This window comes from Rhinolophus hipposideros (genome assembly GCF_964194185.1).
Source record: "Rhinolophus hipposideros genome assembly, chromosome: 7".
NCBI lineage: Eukaryota > Metazoa > Chordata > Mammalia > Chiroptera > Rhinolophidae > Rhinolophus > Rhinolophus hipposideros.
In genome coordinates, this window is record NC_138053.1 from 9,562,362 (window position 1) to 9,588,812 (window position 26,451).

General features: G+C 56.2%; 3 protein-coding genes across 5 annotated transcripts; 1 reads left to right on the plus strand and 2 right to left on the minus strand.

Annotated features, from left to right (window-relative positions):
* Positions 1 to 562: 562 nt before the first annotated feature.
* On the minus strand, positions 563 to 5,737 carry PCOLCE (procollagen C-endopeptidase enhancer). Of its 2 annotated transcripts, XM_081053558.1 has the most exons (10): positions 5,521 to 5,737; positions 4,554 to 4,662; positions 3,903 to 4,161; positions 3,632 to 3,706; positions 2,917 to 3,041; positions 2,249 to 2,385; positions 1,645 to 1,916; positions 1,321 to 1,398; positions 1,014 to 1,184; positions 635 to 885 (listed from the first exon to the last, which is right to left on the minus strand). In XM_081053558.1, the coding sequence occupies exons 1-10, from the start codon at positions 5,613 to 5,615 to the stop codon at positions 719 to 721; spliced, it is 1,488 nt and encodes a 495-aa protein (XP_080909684.1). In that variant the 5' UTR covers positions 5,616 to 5,737; the 3' UTR covers positions 635 to 718. The 2 variants fall into 2 exon arrangements, with proteins under 2 accessions (XP_080909685.1, XP_080909684.1); XM_081053559.1 differs by lacking the exon at positions 3,632 to 3,706 and having other exon boundaries at positions 563 to 885.
* Positions 5,738 to 6,658: 921 nt separating this feature from the next.
* On the minus strand, positions 6,659 to 14,786 carry FBXO24 (F-box protein 24; the record flags this gene model as incomplete). The annotated part of the gene is given in 11 exon segments (XM_081052984.1): positions 6,659 to 7,267; positions 7,581 to 7,751; positions 9,055 to 9,186; positions 9,441 to 9,562; positions 9,837 to 9,995; positions 10,633 to 10,867; positions 11,088 to 11,326; positions 12,309 to 12,492; positions 12,589 to 12,687; positions 14,723 to 14,740; positions 14,742 to 14,786. Coding segments are annotated over 11 exon segments (1,767 nt in total). The 3' UTR covers positions 6,659 to 6,904.
* LRCH4 (leucine rich repeats and calponin homology domain containing 4) lies at positions 14,423 to 26,140 on the plus strand. 2 transcript variants are annotated; one of them, XM_081053843.1, is made up of 18 exons: positions 14,423 to 15,521; positions 19,043 to 19,187; positions 19,294 to 19,420; positions 19,615 to 19,720; positions 21,528 to 21,664; positions 21,804 to 21,919; positions 22,058 to 22,157; positions 22,408 to 22,498; positions 22,589 to 22,665; positions 22,774 to 22,835; positions 22,944 to 23,063; positions 23,190 to 23,258; positions 23,353 to 23,462; positions 23,582 to 23,662; positions 23,880 to 23,965; positions 24,142 to 24,279; positions 24,377 to 24,454; positions 24,742 to 26,140. In XM_081053843.1, the coding sequence occupies exons 1-18, from the start codon at positions 15,302 to 15,304 to the stop codon at positions 24,937 to 24,939; spliced, it is 2,061 nt and encodes a 686-aa protein (XP_080909969.1). In that variant the 5' UTR covers positions 14,423 to 15,301; the 3' UTR covers positions 24,940 to 26,140. The 2 variants fall into 2 exon arrangements, with proteins under 2 accessions (XP_080909969.1, XP_080909970.1); XM_081053844.1 differs by having other exon boundaries at positions 25,759 to 26,133.
* Positions 26,141 to 26,451: the final 311 nt, after the last annotated feature.

A 26,451-nucleotide genomic window follows, 5' to 3' on the forward strand; every position in this document is an offset into this window, starting at 1 on the left:
GATTGAAGTTAGGAAGCGAGCCATGAGCTATCTATGGAAGAGAATTCCGGAATGAGGGAATACTACAGGCAAAGCCAGTGTACTAGAAATGGTCAAGGAGCCAGTGTGACTGGAACAGTGGTGGTAAGGAAGACAATAGTCCAAGGTGAATGGGGTGGGAGGCAGGATGCAGATCACCTAGAGTCTTTGAGCACACAGTAGGCATTTGGATTTTATTCTGAGACTGATAGAAAATTATGGGAGATTTTAAAAAATTTCTTTTTAACAGATTCGAGATATCTTTGACATAAAAATTGTATATATTTAAGGTCTACCACTTGATGGTTTTGTACACACACATAAGTCGGACAGTTAAGTTTGCAAACTTCCCACTGTGTAAGTGCATGGTGGAAAATTTGCAAACGTAATTGTCTGACCTCGTGTATATATAAAAGATCACCACAATCAAGCTCATTAACATATCCATCTAAATGTGTGTGTGTGTGTGTGTTGAGAATGCAGGAGTGTTTTGAGCTAAGGGGTGACAAGATCCACCTACATTCTTAAAATATTCTCCTGTATAGTAAATGTCTTGAGTTTAATGAATGCATGACAAGAAATCCCCAAGATGAGCACCAAAACCATAGAAATGGAGATGTGATCCCTTCCTCAGTCAAGGAATATTTATTTGGTTAAAAAAGGGGTCCCTAGGGCCAGGGGCTGGAGGCCAGCCTGGGGCTCAGGTCTGGGACCCAGCAGCCGGAACAGGCTGGGAAGGGCACCTTCTCTTGCTGAGGTTGCTGAGGATCTGGTCCTGGTTGGGCCTGTAGAGGACCACAAAGCTCTCTGGAGGAAGGACGGGACCTCTGTTCTCTTCTACCTGGCCCATCAGCAGATAACTGACTCCTGGGGGAGGGGAAGGAGGGATTAAAAACTCATGTTATATACTTTGTAGATGGTATCTTCTTATCTGAGTCCCTCTGTCACTTCCATGAGGCTAAGTCCCAGTCCCCACCTCCCCATATTTCTGTTACCTTTCTTCATGGGAGGGCACTGCTTGCAGGGCACGTAAAACTTCAGGGAGGTGTCAGTGGGTGGAGAGGGCAGGTCCAGGCCTCCGGTTTTGTAAGCACCAATGAGACTGACAGTGACAGTGAGGCCCTCCCCTGGACCCCGAACCATGGACTTCACTGTTGCGGTCACCACTGTGGGAGAGTGAAGGTGAGTGGGAGGAAACAGGAGGTCAGGGCAGGGCTGGAAGCAGAAGGAAGGGGCACTTTGGGGACAGGAGGGAAGGTGAGAGGTGCTGGAAGAGCAGAGCTTAGGGATGAGGCTTCTTACCCAGGTTGCTGGTACAGAAGTTGCTCTGCAAAGTGCCTGTCCGCCGGCACTGCTTTGGGCAGGTGACACCGGGTACATCTAGGAGGGAGAGGGGGACAGTGTGTGAAGGGTGACCTACCCAGCAGGGAGGTCACTTTCTCTGTAACAGCCTCATTGATTTGAACTTGTTCAGAGTTCTGTCCAGCTTTGGGTCCCAGCACCCAGTACCAGACATTAGCACGGAAGTCACAGTGAGTATTGTATGAATGAACAAGTGAGCCAAGAAAGGAACTCTGACAGAACCGTCTTAGTCTGCGACTCCTTCCTCCCCCTTCCCAGACTCACTGGGGCCCACCGGGGTCGCCTCAGCGGCAGGTGAGGCTTTCTTTTTCTCAGTAGGTGGGGATTCAGGCTTGACTTTGGGTCGGTTTCCCGGCTTGGGGCTAGGGCCAAGGAGCTGGGGTCCTGGCCGGGCACCCTCCTCTGGACTCCGGGCAGGCCCTTCTTTGGCGGCGCCCCGCGGCAGGGTCCTGTAGGAGGCTGAGAAGCCATCGGCTGTGACGCTGAGGTCTGAGACGAACTGGACAAGGAGCTCATTCCCTTCGGAGGAGATGGGACTGTGGGCAGCAGGGCATTGGGGGAAGGTGTCAATGGGGCTGTGTACCCTGCCTTACCCAGGCCAGTGGCCTTTCAACCTCTGCCCCTCAGTTGAATGCATTAGCTTCCTGACTTCAGCTTCGCAGTCCCGACGGGCCCCTGGATCCACAGACCCTAGACCTGGTACGAGCCTGGTACCCTACCTGCTCCACCCACTGGTTTGGGGTTCACAGGTTCAGACCCTGCCTCTTCAGCTAAGCCCTGTCCCTCCCAACAGCAGTGAGGTCCTCCCACTCCTGCACCTGAGAAGGTGGATACACTCGAGCCACCCAGCTGGGTCCCGCCCCCTCACCCCGGGACTGTGTCACCGCAGAACTTCCCCAGCCTCTTGGAGTCGTCGCTCACGGCTCCGTTGAACACGCTGACCGAGTCGTAGCGGCAGTACGTGTCGGGCTCCAGGTCAAACTTCCCGAAGGTCAGTGAGATCACCTGGCAGCAGGGCAGAGGCGAGGCTGCGCGGTGGGTCCCCGGGCTGCCAGAGGGTTCAGGAGCTCGGCACCTCTCAACTCCTCTACCTCTTGCCGCCTCTGGACGCTCGCAGCAGCCTCCTCTCTCACCTCCCGCATCCCCTTGCGCCCTCCTCTTAATGCATTCACACCACAACTCAAGGGATCACACACACCGGAACCCTGCAGTGGCGTCCATCGCCATTGTTGGCGAAGTCAAGTCCTGACTCATTCTTAAGGAACAGACCCGGAATCCATCCCCCGCCCCCTCCCCCCACCAGTTTATCGTATCGTGTACCTCGCTCGTCTTAGGTGTAATTTTATTTATTTATTTATTTATTTTTTATTTTTTATTTATTTATTTTGCGTGCAAGCATGTTATGTTGGCTCTGTTTTGACTCCCCACCAGCGCAAGCTCAGGACTCAGGACATAGACGTTCAATAAATCTTTGCTGGCTGCATGCTGGAGGACGCCGCCCGGGTCCCCGAGGGCAGCCCGGGCAGGGGTCTGTACCTGGTCCGGGGGCGCGATGATGTGCCAGGAACAGCTGATGCCCGGGGGGTAATCAGACTCGGGCCAGTTGGGCGTGGTCAGGGTTCCCTGGGCCTTCTCCAGCCGCCCCCCGCAAAATTGGTGCTCTGGGGAGGCGAGAGAGGAGTGGGGGTGGGGGGCGGTGGAGACGCGAGGTCAGCTCGAGAAGAGCTCTAGGTTGGGAGCCTGTCGGTGCAGGAAGTTTGGATGTCGGGTCTCAGGATGAGGGGACGAGAAGAGGAGGAAAGAGGTTAGCAGAGAGGGGGCTGGGAGGAGCGAGGCTCAGGGAAGTTTTGGAACCGCGGCGCACCAGGCGGGCGGTGGAAGGGGGAGGAGGAATTGGCTGGACACGCCCCTACTTGCCCCGCCCCCTGACCCGCGGCCACACCTCTCTTCCCCTGGGAGATCCCATCTCCCCCGCCAGACAGAGAAGTTCCCTTTGCAGGCTGGAGAGTCCTCATGCCGTGAGGATCCCCTTAAAATGGGGCACACCCCCTAGACCCCTTTAGGGAGGTACCTGCCTTAAACATTTTAGGGGAGACTTCTCCGCCAGGAGCGGGTGATGGGACCGCAATCGGGAGCCCCGGGCTGGGTGTAGGGGGCTCCGGGTCAGGGAACCTGGTCCCCTACCACTGGGGTGCCCCCACACGCCTGTCTGAGGGAGCCCGATTGCGGACGGGGGCGGGCTGTTACTCACCATCCCAGTAACCCCAGGCCGCCCATTCCACCCGTGGGTCGGTGACCCATTTCCGCCTCGCGCCTGGGGGGGGCCCTGGAAGAGGGGGTGGGTGGGAGCGGGAGAGGGGAGAGAAGACGGGGAGGAGGGACTGGAGGGGCAGTTAGTGAGGAAAAAGGGAAAGGGAGATAATGGGCTCCTAGGCTCTCGGGGTGAAAGTTAAGGCTGGGGGCGGGGCCTGTGCCGGGGCGGGGCCAGGAGAGGGGGAAGGCGAAGGTGAGGGAGGTCTCACCAGTGCCTGAGGTGGCCCGCCCGCTGTACCAGAGCAGGAAGCCTCGTCCTCCAGTGCCCTCATCCGCCGTCATCCTCAGGGTCACCTGGTTGCCAGGGGCGACTAAGGGCGCCGGCCGGAAGGTCCCGCAGAAGCGGCCGAGCCGCTGGCCAGAGGTTCCAGACCCGGCAAAGACCTCCAGAGCATCATAACGGCAGGCGGGGTGCAGCTCCAGGTCGAAGACTCGGAATGAAAGGGACACAGTCTGGCCTTCGGGGACCTGATTGCAGGGACAGGGCGGGACCCACAAAGTCAGGCCACACACAGCACAAGCAAAGGGCATCTCCCTTTCCCCAAGCATTTCCTACAGAAATTTGGGCCTGAAGAGGAAGGAGCGCCATCAGGGTGCAGAGGGCCTGGGCTCTGCACGGGGCTGGCGGCTTGTGCAAGGGACGACACCTGAGGTGTGTGGGGACATTACAGGTGTCAGGGATGGAGGGAGGGACGGAGAAGCAGGCTTGAAATGACGGGTTAAGAGTGGTATCGCTGTGGACACTGAGGCCATCAGGGTCCAGAGGGGAGGGGGCTGGGACTACCCCGGGAGAAGGGTGGTGCTGGCTGCACCCAGGCCTCCAGATTGAAAAGGGGTCACGAGCAGAGGGGCCTCCTCACCGTTATTGTCCAGACGCACTCCTTATTGGGGGGGTAGAGGTTGGGAAAACCCTCACTTGCCACGTAACCTGACTCCCCAGTCACATCCCCTCCGCACAGGAACACGGGTCTGGAGGACAGAAGAGGGGTCAGCCATGGGTCAGGGAGCAGTGGGCCAATCGGATAGGGTCATGAGAATGGGGAGGCCAGGGAGGGAAGCCCGGAGCATGAGGGAGAAAGGCCTAAGGGGTCTGGGATGGTCTCAGCCGGCCAGGAGAGAATTGGGGTGGGAAACACTATAGCAGAGGATCAGAAAAAAGTGGGGCCAGCAATGTGTCCATCCCTCCAACCCCAGTCCCCACCCCCACCCCAACAGGAATTCCCGGAATCCTCCTCAGCCCCCCTTCCTCACTCTCCCCCCTCACCCTGCCAGGCAGTTGGGACAGGAGCCGCCTAACTACTTCCAGATGTAGACACAGCCACGAGGCGGTGCGGGGGAGGGGGTGGTGAGTTGAGGGAGAAGCAGCAGAGATGGCCCTTAAACTGAACCGGAGACCAGGCTCCCTGAGCTCCCAGCCTTTGCTCTGCTCTTGGTCCAGATAACTACTTGAGTATCTGACTTCCAAATCTCCCACTCGCTGCCCCCACTTCCCCCCACAATCTCTAATTCCTTCCTGGAATCCAGATGTCCAGCTACCAGGCAAGTTCAAGGTCTTGGCGCTCTAAGGTTCCATGGGGGGCCAACGGTCTGGGTGTATGGGGAGACTTAGAGGGCAGAGGACAGAGGCTGAAGGAACGGGGTCTGGCGACCCACAGGAGACAGTGGTCTTGCAGTACGGGGGGAGGACTTGGGGGCCGGAGAAGGGTAGGGGGCTGCAGGAGTGCTCTTGGATGATTTATTAGCAAAAGCATCTACAAGATCCACAGGCATAACCCACCAGGCTTTTGAAGCTTACTCAAGCTAATTGGACGGTGCTAAGAGACCTACCTGGTGTAGTTGGGGGTCTGGCCCTGGGCAAAAGGCAGCAGGGCCCAGGCAGTGAGGAGGGGCCCCACGAGGGAGGCTGTGGCAGCAGGCAGCATGGCTGGGGGGAGAGGCGCTGGGGTCCTTCAGACAGAGGCAGCAGCTGAGTTTAGCAGCGGCAGCCGGCAGCCGCAGCAGCAGGGATAATCAGTGCCAGATGAGGCAGCCGGCCTGTGTGGGCGTGGGGACTGGCCAGTGGGGAGGGCGGCGGGGAAGGCGGGACAGGGAGAGTAGAGCTGGGACAGTGGTGAGTCCAGGGGCCTCTCTAGGTCCAGGACACATAAATATCGACCTAAGTAGGGGGTGGAGCAATGAAGGGCTGAGGGACCATGAGGGCCTCAGCTATACTCTAGGCATCAAGTAATGTCATCTGGAAGTCCTCTGCGTCCAGTGCCTGCACATCCTGTGAACACAGCCTCTGGTCCTCGCTGAGCACTGTCCAGCCCACTCACGATCTTCCCCATTGTTGCTTCCTCAGCATCCAGGAGTCCTTTCCTGGAATCCCAACCTCTCACCCCCTCCCTGACCATCACCTTTTCCAGCTCATTTTCCAACTTCAAATTTCCACTGTCTTCTCTCCACTTCTGGGCCAGACTAGGCCAAGGAGAAAGGAGGTATGGGAGCGGGGTAGGGAGGTGTGGCGTGTGGATGAAGAGGAGGATGAAGCTGAAAGTAGGGGAAAAGGACAGTGAAACCAGACCTGGAAAATAAACAGGAAGCGGAGCAAAGCGAGATTGATGTCATAGGGATGAAGGGAAAGGGGTGGGAAGCTTTCTGAAGTCCGAAGTGACTTCCTCAGAATGGGAATAAGAGGATCCAAGCGGAGAGCACCAAGGAGCACAGGTTGACTGAATTATTCCAGAGATGGAGTTAGGAATTCCAGTCAAGAAGACCGGGTCAGGTCTTGGGAATGGAAGGAGAAAGCAAGCTGAAGGATTCAGATGCTGTCAACTCTGCAGCGCCTGAAAGCTTGAGCTGCTTCTGCTCTGCCTGCCCCATCCACGCTCCTGCCCTCCCTCGCCCACTGAGTCAGGCATCAGGTCCCCCATCCCCTCCCCCATGGTCTTCCCAGGACCCAGGGTTCCAAACCGGGGCTCTCTTTAGCCTTTTATTCTATTTGTCCATCAAATCTCTTGTCCATGATAGTCAAGTTGGGGGTCCCTCCTGGGCAGCCCCCTGAACATTTTACAAAATAATTCCCTGCCCACCCTGGCGTGTCTATCAGACCCCAACCTAATGCGTCCCCCTCCCCATGCACACATACAGTGTTCATTGCTACTGCTCCATCTCTCCTTAGCCTTTGGCCCCGGGCCAGACTCTCCCTCCAGAGCTGAGACTAGGAGAGGGGTCAACTCTCAGGGGTTGGGGGGGCTTGGTCAACCCCTTCCGCAGCCCTCTGAAGCATGTCTAGGGCCTCCCAGAAGAAATCCTTCTGTGCAGCCATCAAGGGCATCCAGCCCACAATCTCCTTCATCTTTTCCATGCGGTCCAGCAATGTGGGGCAACTGTGAATCTGGCTGAGGTATTCCTCACAGGCCCAAGCTGTCCCCCCAGGGTCCTGGGGCTCTCCAGACTCGGGGTTGGGCTCGGGGGTCCCCACCACCTTGCTGGCTGGGAGGTCTCGATAGGCGGGATGGTGCTCAATGTCATGGCTGGACAGCATGTAGAGACATTCTCTGGTAGAGCAGAGGGAGCAGGCACACAAAGGGACCTTGGAGGAGAAGGAGCGTGGCTGAGTGGGGCCTTTACTGCGGGGTTCCCATGAAGCCCCAGCTGCTGTGTCCCTCCCGCTCAGATCAGCCATGAGCCAGCAAATGAGCTGGCTGGCTGAGCGCCAAGGTTGTGTGAGGTCAGGGATGGCCAGCAGGATTTGCTAAGGGAGAGAGCCAGTAGCCACGGTGGACGGCAGGAAAGGGAGTGGGGGGTGGTGCTGGAGAAATGGGGTCCCTGTAGGAGTCCCAACTACAGTCCTGTGGACTACCTGCCCTCCCTGGTTGCCAGCACGCCTGACCCTGCTCTCTGACCTTGACATGGAGCTTGACGAAGGAGGCACTTCCCTTAGGCCAGCCAGGGAGGCGACCTCCAGCCCCACAGCCACAGCCCAGCAGCTCCTTCCTGAAGTCCGAGGCCTGACTCAGCACCAGGGAGTGGTTGAGGCCACACCACAGAGCAATGGGACGTTGCAGATAATGCACCTGAGGACACAGGGCCAGAGTCCCTAAGGCGAGGAACACCAAGGGACTCAGGGCCCAGCTTGGAGAAGGGTGACAAGAAGACTCAGGGCAGAATCTAGGGAAAATAAGAGAGGGGAGAAATGGGACTCAGCAAATCCCCCACCCCGCCCCGCCCAGGAGGTCTGCCCTGCTGAACACAGATCAGCAGCAATCTCTCCCTCCTAAAAGTACGGCCTGACCATCTTTCCAGGTCCATAAAATACTTTCCTACAGTATCACTGTCACTACTGACCACTCCCTCCTCTTTGAAACTTCTTGCCATGGCTTCTGGGACATGGCATTTGAGAGCGTGCCTCCTATCTCAGCGACAACTTTTCCATTCCCCCTGCCTACTATGGCAGCTCCTGTCCAGGTTTTCTCCTCTAGCTCTAATTTTGTCATTTCCAACTTAGAATCTAATTGCCAGTGAGACATTTCAATTTTAGTGTTTTACTGCAGAAAGTCCACATTCACGCCCTTTCCTCAAAGCAGCATCCCGTCCCAATTCACGTTTGTTGCTAATACCATTTTGCTTCAAGGGACCTATTGCCAGAGCCACGTATGTCCTACACCTCTCTGCTCACATCTAATCAGTTTCCAGGGCTTCTTCATTTTTTTTCAAAGCATCTCCTGTTTCCATTCCTTTCCATTCTTCCTCCCCTGTACTAGCACCAGGCCCTCGTCTCAAGTGCTGCTGTCACTCAACAGCCTCCCAGGGGGCTTCTCACTCAAAGCTTCCTGTGCACTCCGGCCAGCTGACCTGCTCACAATCACCTGTGGGGGTTGCCTTCTCCTGCTCCAGAACCTGCAATGACTCTTTCCCAAATCTATACCTCTCCAAGCTCACACCTACCTCTACCAACACATATCTACCCATTTATAAAATACCCTCTCTCCTTTAGTCAGGCCAGTCTTTTCACTGTCCCAGGTATGTGCAAGCGTTGTCCCTGTTCCCATTACACAGGATGCCTTTCCCTATCCCCACCCGAATCCTATCTAATCCACTAGACCCTGCTCGCATCTCACTTCTTTTACTTAGTCCAGCCCACTCAGGTCTCCCCACTTCACTCAAGTCCTACTGTACTTACAGCATGCACTGCACAGAACGAACCTCAGTGCCAACCCTGGTAAGACACACAACAGTATCACAGGCGTTACCTACTGGTTGGCTTAACTTCCTAGGCAGCAGAAATGGATTCTATGGTAATTGGAGAAGTGGAGTGATCCAGGGGTCAGGGAATTGAGGAAGGGGGTCAGGATGAGAGTTGCTAGGAAACAGTCTCACCTGTGTGGGTTCCCCTCGGTCCATTTTGTCCCCTGTTCCCAGCTGCCCATATCTGTTATTTCCTTGCATAAAGATTCGGCCAAATTCATCCACCAGGCCAAGGTGATTGTAGCCAAGAGCACAGAATAGGACCTAGCGGGTAAGATAGAAAGGGGAGGTAGGCATTCAGTTCCCTCCAGAGGAACCCTGAACTCCAAAGCCTCCCAACCACTGACCTGCTATCCCTGGCTGATCTCTTTTGGCCTTGCCCTCTGTATCACCCCCCTCTCTGGATCCCATGCCTCCCTGATCAATCATTTGGTTCTGGCTCCTATTATAGATCTTCAGAACATTTCAACCCCTAAAGCTCCTCCCCCTCTGATCTGCCCCGTCCTCCAGGATCGTACCTTGGCAGGCAGTGAGAGAGCAAGTGGCATCTGATGGTCCAAGGGGTCAAATGCTTGAAGGGTCCCAAAGAGATCACGATACACCCCTGGGGTATGCACCTCAAAATACACTCCCCCCTGGTCTGGGGGGTCGGGAGCCCTCAGTTCAGCAGCTTTGGGCACCCATTTCCTAGTGATAAGGCCCCACCTAGGATGAAAGCTGCAAGATCCAGGGAGTCTCACACCCACTGGAAATTACCCAGCTATGATGTCTGGGAATCGAAACATCTTTTACTAGGATGCCCTATGGGTCCACCACAGAGCTGGAAGAAGAATTGCGGGTGGGTGGGGGATGGTGTCTGTGTCTGGAAGATCTGTCCAGGGCTGGGGTCTGAAGAACAAGGGAGGGGTTCTTACCCGTGATATAGAGAGTACTGCTCTGGTTGGAAGCCATGCAGGCCACACGCAGGTGAGGCAGGCAATAGGATATCTTCCTCAGGACCAGCTGAACTGTGTAGGAACGTGGTTGGTCCAGCTGGGTTTCATTCACTACCAAAAAGTAGATCTTTCCTTCCTCTGCGGAGTAAGGGGAGGCAGACAATTACATGGGGGAGGGGACCTCCAAGATCCATATTAACTTCCCAAAAGACCCCCTAAGCCATACGGAATGAAATGTTTACTGCCCTACAGTGGGGTTGGAAGAAAAAGGATAGAGATGAAATAAGGGAAGAGTGACCTCAAGTTTCCCAGAGTCCAGCTGCTTACCATCAAAAATAAATCAGGGCAGTCCTTCAGTGTGAGAGATGAGTGGAGAAAAATACCTAGTTAGATTCGGCAGAATTTAATCTGAATGTTGGGAATGATGTCTGGGAATTCAGGGCTCTGCCCAGAATTACAAAGTCCAGAAGCTCTTAGGCTTGGGAGTGTGGTCAGGGATAGGAAACACAGAGAAAGTAGGGGAGCCGTTTGCGGTGTAAAGTGAGGTACCGCCATGGAAGTTAGGGAGATTAGAATTTAAATCAGGGCCCTTTACTCAGATGAAATATGCAGAATCCTAGACAGGAGTCAGACAAAATCAGAGCTACTTGGTTGGAGACCAGGTGAGGTGGCATGCAGAAGCCGGCTGGAGAGGTCTCCCTCCCCCACCCCCTGCAGCGGGTCCTGAAGAATCTGCAGAAAACAATTTGCAAAGCAGCAATGCTCAAAGCCACACCTGTGAGGAGCAGGAGAGCCCGCTGGGTCTCCTGACCAACCAGCACCATTTGTTTGAAGCTCATGGAGTGGTGGAAGGTCATCTTGAAGACCCGCTGCCCACTAGACTGCAGGTAGACTTCGACACAGTCACAGGCCCGGCTGCCCGTTGCGCCTGCCACTCCCAGCTGCTCCCGAGTGGCCAGTACATAGAGGTATTTACGGTACACTGTGTCACATCTTGGGTCTGAGGCAAACTGTAGGAAAAGACAAAGGCGTCTGGGATCTAGGGCTTGGAGTGGGATGAGGTTGGGGTGGGAGATGAGATAATTGGTACACAGCTGGGAAATGAGGACTTTTTTTCCGGTTCCTTGTATGGGAAGGCAGCTGTCCTGAGGAGGACACCTCAGGAAGGGTGTGGGCCATGGGGCCCAGAAGGTAGGGTGGGTTCTCAGCTGCCAGGGTTCTGCTACTCACGTCCTTGGCTCCACGACACAGTACAACATAGCGGCAGGCTCGCTTCCACTGGATCTGGCCAAGGGTGGAGGAGACCAGGGCATTTTTGAGGAAGAAGAGGGTCCCAGAATAGTCGAGAATGAAGATGTGGTCCTTGGTGGGCAAGAAGCGGCGGTAGCCATGGGCTAGCAGGGGGGCTACACTCTTGCTGAGACAGCGGCGGCGGCCCCCAAATGCCTGGAAATACAGGCCTTTCGTGTCTGGAGAAGGGAAGGATATGGAAGATTCAAGGGGTTGGGATGACACAGGGAGATGCATCAGAGCTTGGGCAAACAAGATTTCTCAGATACTCTGCTACTGAGTTCCTCTCTATCCCTAGTACTAGGGAACAGACCCTTCCAAAGGACATATAGAAAGTTTAGAGGATATCCTCAATTATACTCCGTCTGAACGTTAGTTCTCTAGCCCACCTCAGCTCAGATCCATAAACATGCACCTAAGTGAGCACTTCTTTGGTCCAACTTTGCATCAGAGACATCGAGGGAAATATAAGAATAAATACATAGAAAGGAGTGACAAGGAATGACTCAGAAAGACCAGTAACCCTCATTCACGCCTAGCTTTGGCTCTCCTGTCTGGATCTCCCTTCATCTCTGATGTGTGAGATGAAGTCAGTGGATAGCGGCTCCCTGAGAAGGGAGGTGGTTTAGAGCATGTTTCTCAACCTGGGGGAGATTCTCTCTCTCAGGGGACACTGGGTTGTCACCACGGGGGAGGTGCTACTGACATCTAGTGGGTAGAGGCCAGGGATGCTGTTAAACATCCTGTGACGCACAGGACAGTCCCCTACTTCAATGAATTATTGGGTCCAAAACCTCAGTAGTGGTAAGGTTGAGAAACCCTGGTTTACAGGAGGGAAAAGTCCATTTCTGGGGAGTGGAAGACGTCTCTAGGGTAAGATTTTGGAGTGAGTTTGAATATGGAGGGAGACACGGAAGGGATGCTAGCTAGTTCATGGGAGCTCTGGGTGGGATGTCTATCAGAGGGTGGCTCTAGTACTTTAAGCTTCTAGACTCGAAGTACTCCATGACTTATGTTTGAATCTAACAGTTTCTTCCAGAGAAAGGGGCTCTGGAAGAGCTGGGAATGCTGAGGTCATCAGGCAACTCTATGGAGCAGGAGGGATCCCAGAATAAGGAAGGACAGAGGCAAAGAGAACCGGAGGTTCTGGGAAAGGTGTACAGTTAAGAATGGCAGCTCTCTTCCAGGGCCGGACCCCAGAACCCTGCTCTCGTAGGCGAGGACTGAGCCTGCGACAGATGCGTCTCCACACGCTCTCAGCATCGCACACTTCGTGGAAGTAGTGGCAGGTCTGGCCTAGGGCGACTACATCTCTGACTGGGAGGAATGAGATGATATGTTCCACCTGGGGGACAGGAGGGAGGAAGTGGGGATCATCGGGGCCCCTCAGTGGTCTGGCCCCCAGTCCTTCATTCTTAATACCTCTTCCCCAAGGACTCACCAGCTCTGGGGGAAACAACTGAACAGAAATAGGGTTCCCTCTCCCCTTCTCTTCTTCAACCTCAAGCTCTGGGCCACATGAAGGGCAGCTCCGCTTTACCTAGAAGGGGGAGCACAGGGGTTCCATGAGGATCGTGCCTCTTTTTCTTCCTTCTCTCAGTCTGTCTTTCATTAATTACTAGCTGGGGGACACATAGCGCTGACTTTCAGCTCTGTGCTGTCAAATCCTTCCATCTTTCTCTCTAGGTCCATGGATCAGTCTCTCCCTGTCTGCCTTGTTCCTGGGTCCAACTTCTTCAAGTAACCCCTCCCCAGATCTCTTGCTACTCTCTTCCTGCCCTTCCCTTGCCCTGCCCCCACCCCTCACCCTGAGCCTCTCCTCCCATCTGCACACAGCCCACTGAAATTTTGCTGCTTTCTCTGGCTTCTTCTCACCATCCTGACTGCCCCCTCCCTGCTCCTGCCCTCATTTCTCCAGGCCCCTTGGCACCCGTCCTGGGCCTTGTCCCTGCTGCCTTTCCCACACCATGTCCCCTGCTTGGACTTGGGGGACCTCTGGGGCCCCTCTGCCTCCCAGGCCCCTCCCCATGGAGTCTGGGGCAGACAAACCTCTCTGTGACCTCACTGCCTAGCCACTGTGACCTATTTTCCCCAACCTTGCCTGGGATTTTCTGTCTTAGCGCTTCAGTTCTAGCTCAGCTGTAGCCACCCAATGGCTCCTAGGATATGCATTTTACAGGAGAAATAGTGTGAACTACTGGTACATGAGGCCTTTACTTTCAGGGAGTAGTAGGAGGTTTTTCCACTTGAGGTCCTTTTAGTACTAACTCTGTAGAGAAACACTGGTGAATTCTTCATATCTCAGCAGGCCAGGGCCTCCAGAAGATTTGTAGCTCAAGAATATAAACTCAAAAAAAGAAAAAAGTATAAATTCAGTTTAACAAGTGAGGTGACCCTGCTAATGACCATCTATCTCACAAAAGCATGCACCAGATGAAAGTGGGAACAATTCAGCCAAACTCTTCATAGTCTCATGAAAAATACATCCAAAAGCAGACTGCTTTCTTGGGACAGTAACTGTATGAAAGAAAACCCCTTATGGTGGAAAGGGCTAATTTACTCTGAAAGTTTAGGGTATCTCTCAGAGTCTAAGTTATTCACTTATTTTTATGTTGGGGGGCGGGGTGACACTTATGAGGAGAAACGGGTTGTGTCTGTTCAGATAGGCGCAGATCTGCACCAGTAAATCTAAGGAGCAGCTGACTCTTCCAGGGGCTCACAGCCAGCCCTGAGCTGTGCAGTATTACAGACTTGTTTGTTTATTGTGCTAACAGACTATCACCCATCCAAACTCCCTTATTCACGGTGACTAGTAAACAGCTGGTTTGGGATACCCAGGATGGAATTTTAATAATTCAATAAATGTTTAAGAATGTCAGCATCTGAGATGTGACTTATGAGTGGTTAGGCAACTATTAACATTCTAAGTGGACTACGAAAGGTCTTCATGCATCTAAAGATTAGATCTCTCTGCACGTTCGATCTCTCAGCAGACCAAAAGTATCATCAGCTTCCTCTCATAACTGGGTCCTCTTTATACACTTCATTTCACCCCAGGAGGCAAAGAGAGTGAGAAAAGAAAAAGTCCACCGTAAAAGCTGATGTAGTGGGAAGCCTGGGTTCTAGTGCAAGCTGTCAGTACCTTGCTGTTTGCTCCTGCCGACTCACCCACTTTCCTCCGCCTGTTTTCATTTGTAAAAAGGAGGACTTCTAGATGAGACGGTCCTTTCTAGACTAAATCCCCAGTCTTATCATCCCAATTCCTGCACCGGCGCGCTCCTCTGGGTGAGCTGGCAGGCCGGGCGGCAGCTCTCAAGGCTTTCCCGGTCTCCTGGAACCCTCCCTCCAGAAGCTGAGCAGGGTCTCTCCAGGCTCTGGGAAGCCGCCCGCCGGGCCCCCACAGTCCCTTCGCCTACGACGACCCTCTGCGCACTGGCCTCAAGAGTCGCCTAGCACCCCCCCGGTACAACTTAGGCGCTCAAAACTGACTCGCTTCCTAACACGTCCAGTTCGAACTGCACACACTTGTGCCCTTATAATGCGCCCATCACACACGGCGCGCCGAGCTCCCATACTTTACCTGTCTCAAAGTTCTAGCTCACGCCTCCTACTTAGCGAAGGGACTGCCTTCTCGCCCATGCTATTGGTAGTTAGAGTCGTCCCTCAGAGAAGAGGTAGGGCCAGGTTCCTTCTGGATGATCTAATTGGTCTTTTTGACAGTCAGTCTCCTGTATCTGGCTTGCGATTGGTCTTCATTGGAAGAGGACTAGTAGTCCCGGGCTTGCGGTCTCTCGGCCTCTTATCACTTCTAGATGAGCGCGGGCGTCCCCGCCTCCTGGTTGGACCTGATTGGTTTCATCTTCAGCCCTAAGCATTGTGATTGGATGCGATGAGCGGGCTGGAGCGTCGGCAGTTGGCGAGAGCTCCATTCTAGTCCCCCTCCCTTCTCTCGCCTCCCTCCAGCGCGGGAGTCTCCACCTCCCCGGCGGGTTCTGATTAGCCACTTCCGACGCGTCTGGGGACCGCGATTGGTCCGCCGGGTCGCTGGGCCCACTTCCTGCCCCTTGAAGCCACTACGGCGGCTCCAAGGAGGGGGAGGGGCAAGAAGGGACGGCCGGTGCCGTCAGTCAGGCAGCGGGAGCCGCCGGGAGCGGATGGCGGCGGTGGTAGCGGCCCCATTCGCCGCCGGGGGTGAAGAGTCGGCGGCCACAACCTCCGTTCCAGGGTCTCCGGGTCTGCCTGGGAGCCGCAGTGCAGAGCGGGCCCTCGAGGAGGCCGTGGCCACCGGGACCCTGAACCTGTCTAACCGGCGCTTGAAGCACTTCCCCCGGGGCGCGGCCCGCAGCTACGACCTGTCAGACATCACCCAAGCTGGTGAGTGCTCCCCGCCCCGAGCCCAGCCGGGACCCTCATTTACATAGTCCCGCCCCTCGCTTGTTTCTCTTGGGGCCCGGGAGTGTGGCCCACCCCTTCACCTGGCCGTCGGGGTTCTCGACCCTGCTGACTTGCATAAGCCTGCTGCCACCCCCTCCCCACTTTAAGAACGACTAGACAATGAACACGTTTCTCGATTGCACGGCACGCCCAGCGTCCCTGGACGAAGATTGTGAGAGCCCGCACCCTCCGCTGCTCTTTATTTGCATATTGGCGCACCTGTATAATGGTCCCGCCCCTCACCTGGTTGGCTCATTTGCATGACTTCTTCAACTTCAGTTCTGAACATTCCATAAAGCAGCCCCCAGGAGCCCCTCTAACGACTCCTTTCTGTTCCTCCACTTCGTCTGCAACTCTTTGCCCCGTTCCACCGAGATCCGAGCAGACTTGGGCTCCCACTTCCCATGAATTTGTCCCTAACAACCTGATGTTTCTGCTTACTTGGCTTGTAGTCCCGCCCCCTCAAGTCGCTGGCCCTCTTCCCCCAGCCAGCCTGTCGGAAAGAAGCTAATCTCCCATCTCCCCTAACTCTTTTCTCCCCAGCTCTTCCGCCTATTATTCCTGACCCCCCTTATCTGAGACAACTCCCCCTTCTTGCGTGTGTGAGGTCACTGTGAAGTCTGTGACCTCATAGGGACCCTCGAATTCCCATTGCGGTTTCTGCTTTCCCTAGGGAGAGGGGCTTTGAGGCAGTTGCTGAAAGGGAGGAAAACCTTATCTCCCAGCTGGGAGTGCTGGGAGCCTAGAGACTTACTACCCCCCCCCCCACGGCCCCACCCGCCGGATCCCTCTAATCATGTTCCCTCCATTCTGGTGTCTGTGGATGGTAGGGTTTGGGGGACTCTACTAGAACAGTGAGTGAGTCGGGCCTTAGCTGCTCTGGAGGCAACCTGTGACTTTGGGCTGGCAGCTGGGGGGTGCTGAGGATTGGAAGTGGAGAGGAGGACTACATTCCCGAAGCCCCACCCCAGCCTGGCCCAGGGTAGGATTTGGGGCTGAGTGTCCTCCTGTTGACACTGCCCTGAGACTACATTTCTCCCTTAGCAGGTGCCTGCTCCCTTGCAAACACTTAAGTGGGCACAGTCACTCTCTCTTCCCCCACTGTTCTGGGGAGAACCAGTTTAAACCTCTCTACTTTTCTTGGCTTGTGGGGTAAACTGACTTGCCCATTGTGCAGTGAGTGGGTTCAGGAAAAGGGTGAGCCCCGGGAGCCATCCTCTCCATCTCCTCCAGCTACCTAACCCCCAAGCTCCAGATTGACCTCAGCAGCTGTGTGACATTCGCGCTGTCTGTTCCCTTCCCCTCCCCCTTGCTTGTTTTTTGACAAAGACCAAATGTTATTCTTTACTTCCTTAGGGCTCTGTCTCTGTGAGTGGACTCCTGGGGAAAACTACCAAGAACTCCCTGCTCCTCCCAGCTCTCCCCTCTTTCACCCTCCTCCCCCAGCATTCCCGCTCAGGGTGCAGCCAGTTCTCTTGTGAGTGAGCTTGCGTGTGAAGTGGGAAAATCCCAGCTTTCTGAGAACCCCTCTCTGCCCTGTTCACACAAGAATCCTCAGTCCTTTCAGGGCCCGGGTTCTAAGCCCAGCGGGGCCTATCTTGTCCAGAACTCTCCTCTGTCCCCTCTCCACCAGCAGGGTGCTTATAGCATGGGGTGGAAAGGGGAAGTGACAGAAACACAGTGTTGCCCGTACCCTGTCCTCCACACCTCCTTGCCCTCCAACCCAGACTAAAAGCTTCAGTTCGCTGCTGCTGGAATAATTTTAAACCTCCCCCTGCTTTCCCAGCTCTTTCTGAACCAGTGTTTTTGGTGCCTGTGTCCTGTGGCACAGGTCCCTGATATCCCGCAGACTCTGCTCCTGGGGCCAGAGAGTAGGACGCCTCCTGAGATGGGGGAGGGGCCGCTCTCACAAAGGAGAAGTGGCGCTCATTCTCTCACAGACCACATCCTGTGCCTCCTGTGCCCTGCCTGCTGCTGCCGGGGCTCCCTTCTGCACTCCCTTCCGCTCCATGCTCTTGCCCTTGACACCCACTTTCCCATCGGCACTTGTTCTCCTCCCCCATCATGCACATGCATGCGTGCACACACGTGTGGTGGGTGCAGAGAAAGCAGGCAGGTGGAAGGTGAGAGAAGGAGGACTGCATGTGATCCTTCCACCCTCCGTGGAACTGTCTTCTCCCGTGACAGGTCTGCTGTCTGTGTGCACCACAGGGCTGGGAGCAGAGAGGGAGAGAGAGCGATTTCTGGGGCATCAGGCTGTCATCTGCCCTGGCAAACACAGGGCCCACCAGAGACAGAACCTGACAGATTGTTTCTACTACATTTCCTGGCACAAGACTCATTTCCTTGGGGGATATACCCCAGCTTCTCCTCCCCTCAGCTTTTGCTCTCCTCTCCCTGAGGAGGGCCATGTAAGAAGCTCACACAAGTACTACTGCCCAGGACTTCCCCCAGCAGGCCCTGGGCCCCTCAGGCTGAGCAGAGGAAACAGAAACCCAGGCTGGTAGAGGTCTAAGCCGTGAGTGCCTCCAGACTGCTGGGAACCCCAATTGCCGGACTCCTTGTGTTGGACTAGCAAGCCGCCACTTGAGATTAGGGGGCCGTCATAGACTCTACCCTCCTTCCTACGCTCTCCACTCCTCTCTGTGCCCGGGACACAGACAATGGTCCTGATTGCCTGAAGTCTGGGGTGGTAAGAGAGGAAGCAGAGGAGGGCTGGAAGAGGAGGGTGGGAAGGAGCCAGCCCAGGAAGGTGTGCCCAGATGGTAGGCACCAGAGGACTCCAGTTCCCACCTCCCGCTTGGGTGACTTTCCTTTTCTTCCTGATCTATTACTTCATAGGATCTTGGACCTGGCTTGCAGATCCCAGGGGCTGGTGACAAACCATTGTCCATTGTCAGGAGCCTTAACTCCAGAGCCAGGCTTTAATGACCCTTGGTTTCTCCCCTGAGTTAAAAGCAGGCTGAGGTTGGGAGACAGCCCCTGAGGAGGGATGGTCTTTCTCAGTGGTCTCCCCAGAGGTGGTCCATATTCTTGTCTTGAGCCTTCCAGCCCATCACCTGCTATTTTCCTTGGAGTACCGGCCCTCTCCTACAACCTTTGCCTTCCATCTCTCCTGGTGTCACAGAGCACCAGGAAGCACGAGAGTTATAGGATCCAGCCACCCTCCCAGGGTAGTCTGCCATTTGTGTTTGAAGACAGTGGACTTGTCCCCACTCCCCCAAATCTGGGCTTCTCCAGCCCGGTGACTCTAAGGCCTTTGCCTCTCCTTTGCCATTCTGGAATGTATTCCAGTTTGCAGTAGGCTTTGTTCTCTCTCCGGGAGCCCAGGTTTATAGTCCTGATTCTTCAGGTCTGCGAGGATGGTAGAGGGCTCGGCAGCTGGCTCTGGAGAAATTCAAGGTCCTCCTGTCCAGGGCTGGGCAACTCCACAGCTCTCCCTTGACACTTGCTTCCCCTAGACCTGTCCCGGAACCGGTTCCCCGAGGTGCCGGAGGCAGCATGCCAGCTGGTGTCCCTGGAGGGCCTGAGTCTCTACCACAATTGCCTGAGATGCCTGAATCCAGCTTTGGGAAATCTCACAGCCCTCACCTACCTCAACCTCAGGTAGGGAGGCAGGGCCAGGGGAGGGTGTGGCGTGACCTTCAGAGGAGGGCCATGCGGGGACACGTGCCTGGGGAGTGTGAGACCGCTGCCGTTTTCCCTTCCACAGCCGAAACCAGCTGTCGTCGCTGCCCCCCTACATCTGCCAGCTGCCTCTGCGGGTGCTCATTGTCAGCAACAATAAACTGGGGGCCCTGCCTCCCGACATCAGCACCTTGGGAAGCCTGCGACAGCTTGTGAGGACGGAGAGGAGGGCGAGAAGAGGGGCTATTGGGCCAGGCACCAGGCCCCCGGCCCTTTTGGGGGGAAGTTGGGGAAAGGCAGGATGCGCCCTAGGGGAAAGGCTGGGACTAAGGGAGGTGGCCAGAGACTGAGGCGGTTTCTGATGCTCCGGGTCTTGTGGCTCCTCCCTGCTTCTTTCCTCATCCAGGACGTGAGCAGCAATGAGTTGCAGTCCCTCCCCACAGAGCTCTGCAGCCTCCCTTCCCTGCGGGATCTCAATGTGCGGAGGAACCAGCTCAGCACCCTGCCTGATGGTAAGGAAAATGAAGAGAGGTGGTGGGAGAGGGAGAGAGACAGACAGACAGAGACACTACTTTGGAGAAGTCAGAGAAAAGGGATCTTCACACAAAAATAATGCCTTATTTGACCAGGCTTTTGCAGTGTATAAAACAGACTATAAATTATTTTATTTGCTCTTGACCAGCAACCCTCTGAGGCTGACAAGGCCCCAGGTCCTTGAGTCACGTCTGCGGCGGCCTACCCCCCTTCCTGTGTCTTTCCCCACATCTATCTTACAAATGTGGGGAAAGACACAGGAAGGGGGGTAGGTGAGTGCATTGGCACCCTGTAGAATCCCAAGGTCAGAAGGGGCCTTCAGGGTTACCCAGTGCCACCACTCACCCCAACAGGAGCTCTCCAACACCTGGGTCAGATTGCCCTGCGCTTGCTCCCCAGAGAGTCTGAATCAGTGGGGCCACAAGCTGGAGCCCAAGCAGCCCTATTTTAATGAGCTTATTGTGGTGCACCCCAACATTTGATAGCCTCTGCTCCAAAGCAGGCATACCTTCTTTAATTCAGCCAGCATTGTTTTGTGTGTGTGTTTCTGTGTTTTATGTGGGGAACAGGTAGAAGTGAGTGATGTCACTCAGATCTGGGGCCAACTCTTAAAATGTAATGGCTTAATTAAATCTTAATGGGAGAAACAAGCAGAGGAAAGTGTTTGAACAGGATCCTTAGAGAGCTGCAGGAGCGAGAGGAGACACAGGCCCTGCTTGGGCGACTTGAGGAAGGTTTCGCCCCAGAGGTACAGAGGGAGCTGACCATTAAGGGAGCGTTCTCCCCACTCGGCATCGCAGAGAGGAAATCCCATGTGCAGAGCATGCGGGTGGGCAGGAGCCGGGCCCAGCACCGGTGTGATTAGAAAAGCAAGCCAGGCTAGGCAGGAAGGACCTGTGCCATGTCAATCTTGGTTCTGAAGAGCAAGAAACAGAGCTCAGGGGGTCATCCAGTTTCTCTGGGCTGCCCCCTCCTCCTACGCTGGCCATCTTTCCTTCAAAGGCAGTAGGGATACAAATAAGCATTTTGATCAGGGCTTTTGCTGGACCATAAAAGAGACCCTAGCAAAATGCCCAGGGGACACAGGAAGGAGCAATGAATTCCAACCTAGTGTCTGGAAAGATTGCATGGAGGAGGACACACTTGAGCTGAACCTTGAAAGATGTGTGGACAGACAATGGCATTCTCCCAGTTGAGTAAACAGCATGTGAAAAGGCCCAGAAGCTGATGGGCTGGAGGGTTGTCTGACTAGGGAATGGTGATTTTTGTTCTGTGTCTCGGGCCACCAGTAATCCAATAGTGCCTTTTTGGGAAGTAGACAGAGGTACCCCTTCTATGGGCAGGCACAGCCTCACCCAGGGGCAGGGCAGGTGGGATTGCACACTGTCTGGGTGCCCTTGTGTAGGGCACAGCCCACTCACCCTCGGTAGCCCCAGCTGCAAATCATGGAACGTTTTTGAGCAAAGTAGTGTCCCAGTTGGTTGGGGCTTGTGAGAATGAAGGAGCAGTTGGAGTCCGGAGTGGGCAGGGAGGAAAACAGGAGCAAGCACCTGGGATGGGCAGGAGCTGAAGTCAGGCCTCATGGGGGAGGGGAAGCCTGCAGGTGGGTGAGAGCTGAGGGGGAAGAGTGCAGGGAGCCTGTTCCTGGCGGTGCCCTCAGCCAGCCAGGACACAGGTTGTGGGGGACCCACAGGAGACTGGCTGGCCCGAGCAGAGGGCAGAGGAAGTGAGCACAAGGCCACCCCACTTTGGAGATACTTCTGACTCTTCCCCACCCACCCCCAGAGCTGGGGGACCTTCCTCTTGTGCGCCTGGATTTCTCCTGTAACCGCATCTCCCGCATCCCGGTCTCCTTCTGCCGCCTCAGGCACCTGCAGATCATCCTGTTGGACAGCAACCCCCTGCAGAGTCCGCCTGCCCAGGTGAGGGGTGGGCCTGGGGAGGGCTATAGGGACAGGGCTGAGATCGGGCAGTAGTGGGGGGGCCCGTTGGTAGCCAAGCAGGATCTGAGGTGCCCCCTTGCTTCCATTTGACCCCTTTCATGCTCCTCTTTACACTTAGATCTGCCTGAAGGGGAAACTTCACATCTTCAAGTACTTGTCAACAGAGGCTGGGCGGCGTGGGGGTGCTGCACTGGGGGACTTGGCCCCTTCCCGCCCCCCGAGTTTCAGTCCCTGGTGAGTCCTATGTGGGAAGGAAGGAAGCTCCTGGAGCCTTAATGCCCCTTTCTGGCACCAGGGTCCCCATAGTTTCTGGAGGGAAGATAGGCTTGTTACCCAGTATAGCACTGACTGGGTTTCCCTGGCTGGCCCCAGCCCAGCTGAGGACTTATTTCCTGGACGTCGGTACGATGGTGGGCTGGACTCAGGCTTCCACAGTGTTGACAGTGGCAGCAAGAGGTGGTCTGGAAACGAGGTAAGTGCCTCCTTTTCAAGGGACATTGGTAGTCTCGGCCCCAGGGGAGCATCTGAGCCGGGACCCGTTGCCTTGTGCCTCTAAATCTCATAATGACACATGGTGGCTGGAGCTGTCCTCTTCCTTCCTTTGCCCAAGTATTCCGGGGAAGAGCTGGCTCAGCAGCAGATCCCAAGGCCCTGAACCCCATGGGTGGGTCCCCAGTACTACAGAGAGAATGCCTCCTATGTCTGCATTTCTACATTTATAGTCAACAGATGACTTTTCGGAGTTGTCATTCCGGATCTCCGAGTTGGCCCGGGAGCCTCGGGGCCCCCGAGAGCGTAAGGAGGATGGCTCTGGTGAGTAGTGGGGTCAGGGGCCTGGGGCTAAGATGAACGGATAAGCTTGAAGGCCCCCATCTGCTTGCTGACGTGTCCTGGCTTCTCCAGCTGACGGAGACCCCGAGCAGATTGACTTCATTGACAGCCATGTGCCGGGGGAGGACGAAGAGCGAGGTGCTGCCGAGGTGAGGGGCCAGCCCTTGTCCTTATGTCCTTCTGCTGTGAGGAAGGAGGGGCCAGTGCAGGCTTGAGGACCAGGCACTCCCTCAGCCTCTCCCCTATTCTTTCTTCAGGAGCAGCGGCCACCAGAATTAAGCCCTGTGGCAGGGGACGGGGAGAGGGCATCAAGCAGCAGGTACCCAGAGCCACCTGAGCTGGCACCTCCTCCTTTTACTCCATCTCCCTGCACCCTGTCCTCTTCCCTGAACTTCTCTACCCTTCTCATCCTGCCTTTGCCCCTCAGGCGGGAAGAACTGGCTGGGGAGGAGCGGCGGCGCCCGGACACCTTGCAGCTGTGGCAGGAGCGTGAGCGGCGGCAGCAGCAGCAGCAGAGTGGAATGTGGGGAGCCCCCAAAAAGGACAGGTATGGGCGCAGGCTACTGCCAGGTGGTGGGCCCTGGAAATGAGTGGAAATGAATCCTCCAGAGTCATTCGGGGTTGGCAGCCCCTTGCCTGACACTGCTGACCCCATATTTCCTGCAATTTCTAGTTTTCTGAAGCTGGGGGTCAGGGCTGCTGGTGGAGGTGCTGCTGCCTCGTCCGCTCAGGTCACCTACAAGTATGTGTCCCCCTAGAATCCACCTCCCTGAGCCCTTTCCCTAAACAGCCTCTCCCTGATCATCCCCTCTAATTCCCTTTCTGTCTTTCCTCAGCGGCACGCCAAAGTCCAGTGCCACCCAACTGGGAGCTTCAGGGGCGCAGGGGCCCCCCAACCCTGCCCCAGCCCCCACCTCCCAGGAGCCCCTTCCTATATCTGGACCAGGTGGGACAAGGGCTTTGGGAAGAGGATGGGGGTTTGTGTAGATGAGGGTGGCCTGAGGGAGAAGTGCGACACTGAGGGCTGCCTCTCACCTGCCCCTTTTCCCTGGCTCTGGCTCCCAGCAACAGCGCCTGCTCCCCGGTTACTCGGCTCCATCCAGAGACCAAACAGCTTCCTCTTTCGTTCTTCTCAGAGTGGCTCAGGTGGGTCTCCCCTCCCTACCACTTACCCAAGTGCTAACCCAGCACTAACCCCTGGGCTGTGATCACTGCTTCTGGCCTGGGAGTCCTCTGGTCAATTGTCCCTTTGTGTAGAAAATCCCACAAGCACAGAGGCGGGAGATGTGGGCGCCAGGCACTGTGACCCAGCCACAGTCTAGGGTGGCAGTGCAGACAGCCCACACAGCCTGCTTTTCTCTAGGCCCTTCCTCACCAGACTCCGTCTTGAGACCTCGACGATCCCCCCAGCTTCCGGATGAGAAGGAGCTGATGGCTCAGCTGCGCCAGGTGAAAGTTGGAATCTGTGTGGGTGGAGCATGGGCTCAGCATGGCACCTCCTGGAGTCTCCTAACCTAGCTCAGTATCCTCTTTGTCCACCCTGGTGCTTTGGCTGAGGATGGGAGGGGAGGGCTGGCGTACCCGGCTGATCCTGACCTCTTTCCCCATCTTCCATGGCCTCCCAGGTCCTTGAATCACGGCTGCAGCGTCCTCTGCCGGAGGACCTGGCAGAGGCTCTGGCCAATGGCGTCATCCTCTGTCAGCTGGCCAACCAGCTGAGGCCCCGCTCTGTGCCCTTCATTCATGTGCCCTCACCGGCTGTGGTCAGTTGGGGCACAGGGTGGGAAATAGGGAATGGGACAAGGGACTCCTGTGCCCCCTGCCTTACTCTCTCCTCTTTCCTTTCTTATGCTTCCCTAGCCAAAACTCAGTACCCTCAAGTCTCGGAAGAATGTGGAGAGTTTCTTAGAAGCCTGCCGAAAAATGGGGGTGCCTGAGGTATGGGGGGCTGGTCTCTCCTATAAAGAATGGTGGTGTCCTGGGCTCAGCTGAGCCCTTTGCATGGATGACAGGGTTCCATTCACGGGGGGTGTCTGCTCCCCAGAAGGGAGCCCCTGTCCTGCACGGCTCCCTTCTCTGCATGCCTCCCTTCCCTGCACTTTGCATGTTGGCGTGTCTCTGGCTCTGGCATGTGAGGGCAGTGGGGGGGCGAGAATTGTCTTGCTGCTGCTGCTGCTGACGTCTGCCCTTTGTCCTTGTCCATCTGTCCTACTCTCCCTTCCCAGGCTGACCTGTGCTCGCCCTCGGATCTCCTCCAGGGCACTGCCCAGGGGCTGTGGACCACCCTGGAGGTCGTGAAGCGGGTTGGGGGCAGGCCCCCCCCGCCCCTCTGGCCCCCCTCTGGCCTGGGCGGCTTCATCCTCTTCTACATGGTCTTCATGCTGCTGCTCTATGTCGTCTACACTCGGCTCCTGGGTTCCTAGAACCTGAAGTCATCCCTCCCACACCACCTTGCCCTGTTTCTATTTATAAGACTCCTGTGCAACCCCCATCCCCACCAGTGGTGCCTTCAGTCCCTACCAAAGACACTAGTGAATCCCCCTCCCCTCACAAACACTGACCTCAGAGGCCCCACTCTGGTGCCCCCTGACCCTGGGCCCCCAGCCTCTGGCTGCCCTCCTGTAGCCCCTCCCTTCTCAAGTGCTGATGGTGCCTTGATGCTCTCTCCCACCCAGCCCTGCCCTCTGCTCCCCGAGATGGGGTAGACCTTAACCTTCCTACTTTTATTCTCTCCACCCCCACTTCCCACCCCTGCTATAGGGGGCTAAATTATCTATATTTTGTAGAGAGAACTCTATATTTGTAGGGGATGCAGGGCCCAGGCTGGGTCCCCGTCTCTTGTATAAATTGTACAGACCGTGGCTGCCTGTGTGTGTGTGTGTGTTTGCGTCTGCTCCTGCTGTGGCCAGGCCCAGTCCTTGCAGTGCCCATTGGGTTCTATGTGCCAGCCTGCCTACTCCAGCATTTCCCTCTGGAAATGACAGGTCTCTCCTTCCCCCTGAGCCGTGGGCCCCTGTGTCATCTCCCTTTTGTTATCTGCTGGCAGCTTCCTTGCGTCACATTTGTCCCCAAGCTGTGTCCAAGTGCCCCTGATCTTCACCTTCTACATTTTGAAGGGCCATCCTGTCAGCCCCCTTTGACCAGGCTCCTTTAGGGTGTCTCCCCCCTGCCCTTTGTGAAGGGCAGGGAATCCCAGAGGAGAAGGTGTCAAGGGGGACTTAACCTGGGCCCCTCCCCCCCAGGAGTCCCTGTGCCAGCCCCATCACATCCTGGAAGAGGAGGGGGCCCCGGGAAGGGGCCTCCCCTACATCGCTGCTGTCGTCCACGCACTGCTGGAACAGTCTTAGGGGTGGAGTTGGGGGCGCAGGGCCCCGACACGCCTGGGACCCAGGAACAGAGAAGACAGCTGCTCCTGGGCTCTGCTCTTTAGCAAGGACTGGTGAGGGCGGCCTCGGGCCTGGCCCTCTTCCTCAGGCCCCGTTTGGCCCGAGGGCTTGGAAGCAGTGCTGCCCAGCAAGGCACCTGGCTGCCTCTGGGTGTGGTTGAGGGTCTGGGATGGAAGACGGGCGCCGGATGTTGTATCAAGTGCAATAAAGAAGCCGGAAGGTCTCGAAGTTGCGGCTCAGGTGTGTGTGTGTGTGTGTGTCTGCGAACGAAAGCCGTGCCATGCGTTGCGGGGAAGGCGTCGCCTCAACATCCATGTGCAGGTTGTGCAGTGACTGGCCCGCGCCACCACCCTTCACACCCGGCTGCAGGCGGCCCGGCGCCCCCACCCCGCCGCCAGGGGGCGCTCGCGGGAGCGCCGGCGGGAGCGCGCACCACGTGGCCCGGAAACGCGCTGGGCGCCGGCGTCGAGGCGAGGCCCTGAGAGGCGGGCGGGTGACCTGGGCTCCCAGAGCCCCGCAAGGTAGTGCTGGCCGCCGAGGGAGGTTGGG

What these genes read in the sequence shown, in the direction of transcription:
- LRCH4 (XM_081053843.1), top strand. Translation starts at nt 15,302, where the DNA reads ATGGCGGCGGTGGTAGCGGCCCCATTCGCCGCCGGGGGTGAAGAGTCG. An exon ending in GGAGCCCCCAAAAAGGACAG is followed by an intron (nt 23,064 to 23,189) that starts GTATGGGCGCAG and finishes TGCAATTTCTAG; the next exon opens with TTTTCTGAAGCTGGGGGTCA. An exon ending in CCTTCCTATATCTGGACCAG is followed by an intron (nt 23,463 to 23,581) that starts GTGGGACAAGGG and finishes TCTGGCTCCCAG; the next exon opens with CAACAGCGCCTGCTCCCCGG.
- PCOLCE (XM_081053558.1), bottom strand. Translation starts at nt 5,615, where the DNA reads ATGCTGCCTGCTGCCACAGCCTCCCTCGTGGGGCCCCTCCTCACTGCC. An exon ending in CAGACCCCCAACTACACCAG is followed by an intron (nt 4,663 to 5,520) that starts GTAGGTCTCTTA and finishes TCTGTCCTCCAG; the next exon opens with ACCCGTGTTCCTGTGCGGAG. An exon ending in TGCGGTGACACAGTCCCGGG is followed by an intron (nt 1,917 to 2,248) that starts GTGAGGGGGCGG and finishes TGCTGCCCACAG; the next exon opens with TCCCATCTCCTCCGAAGGGA.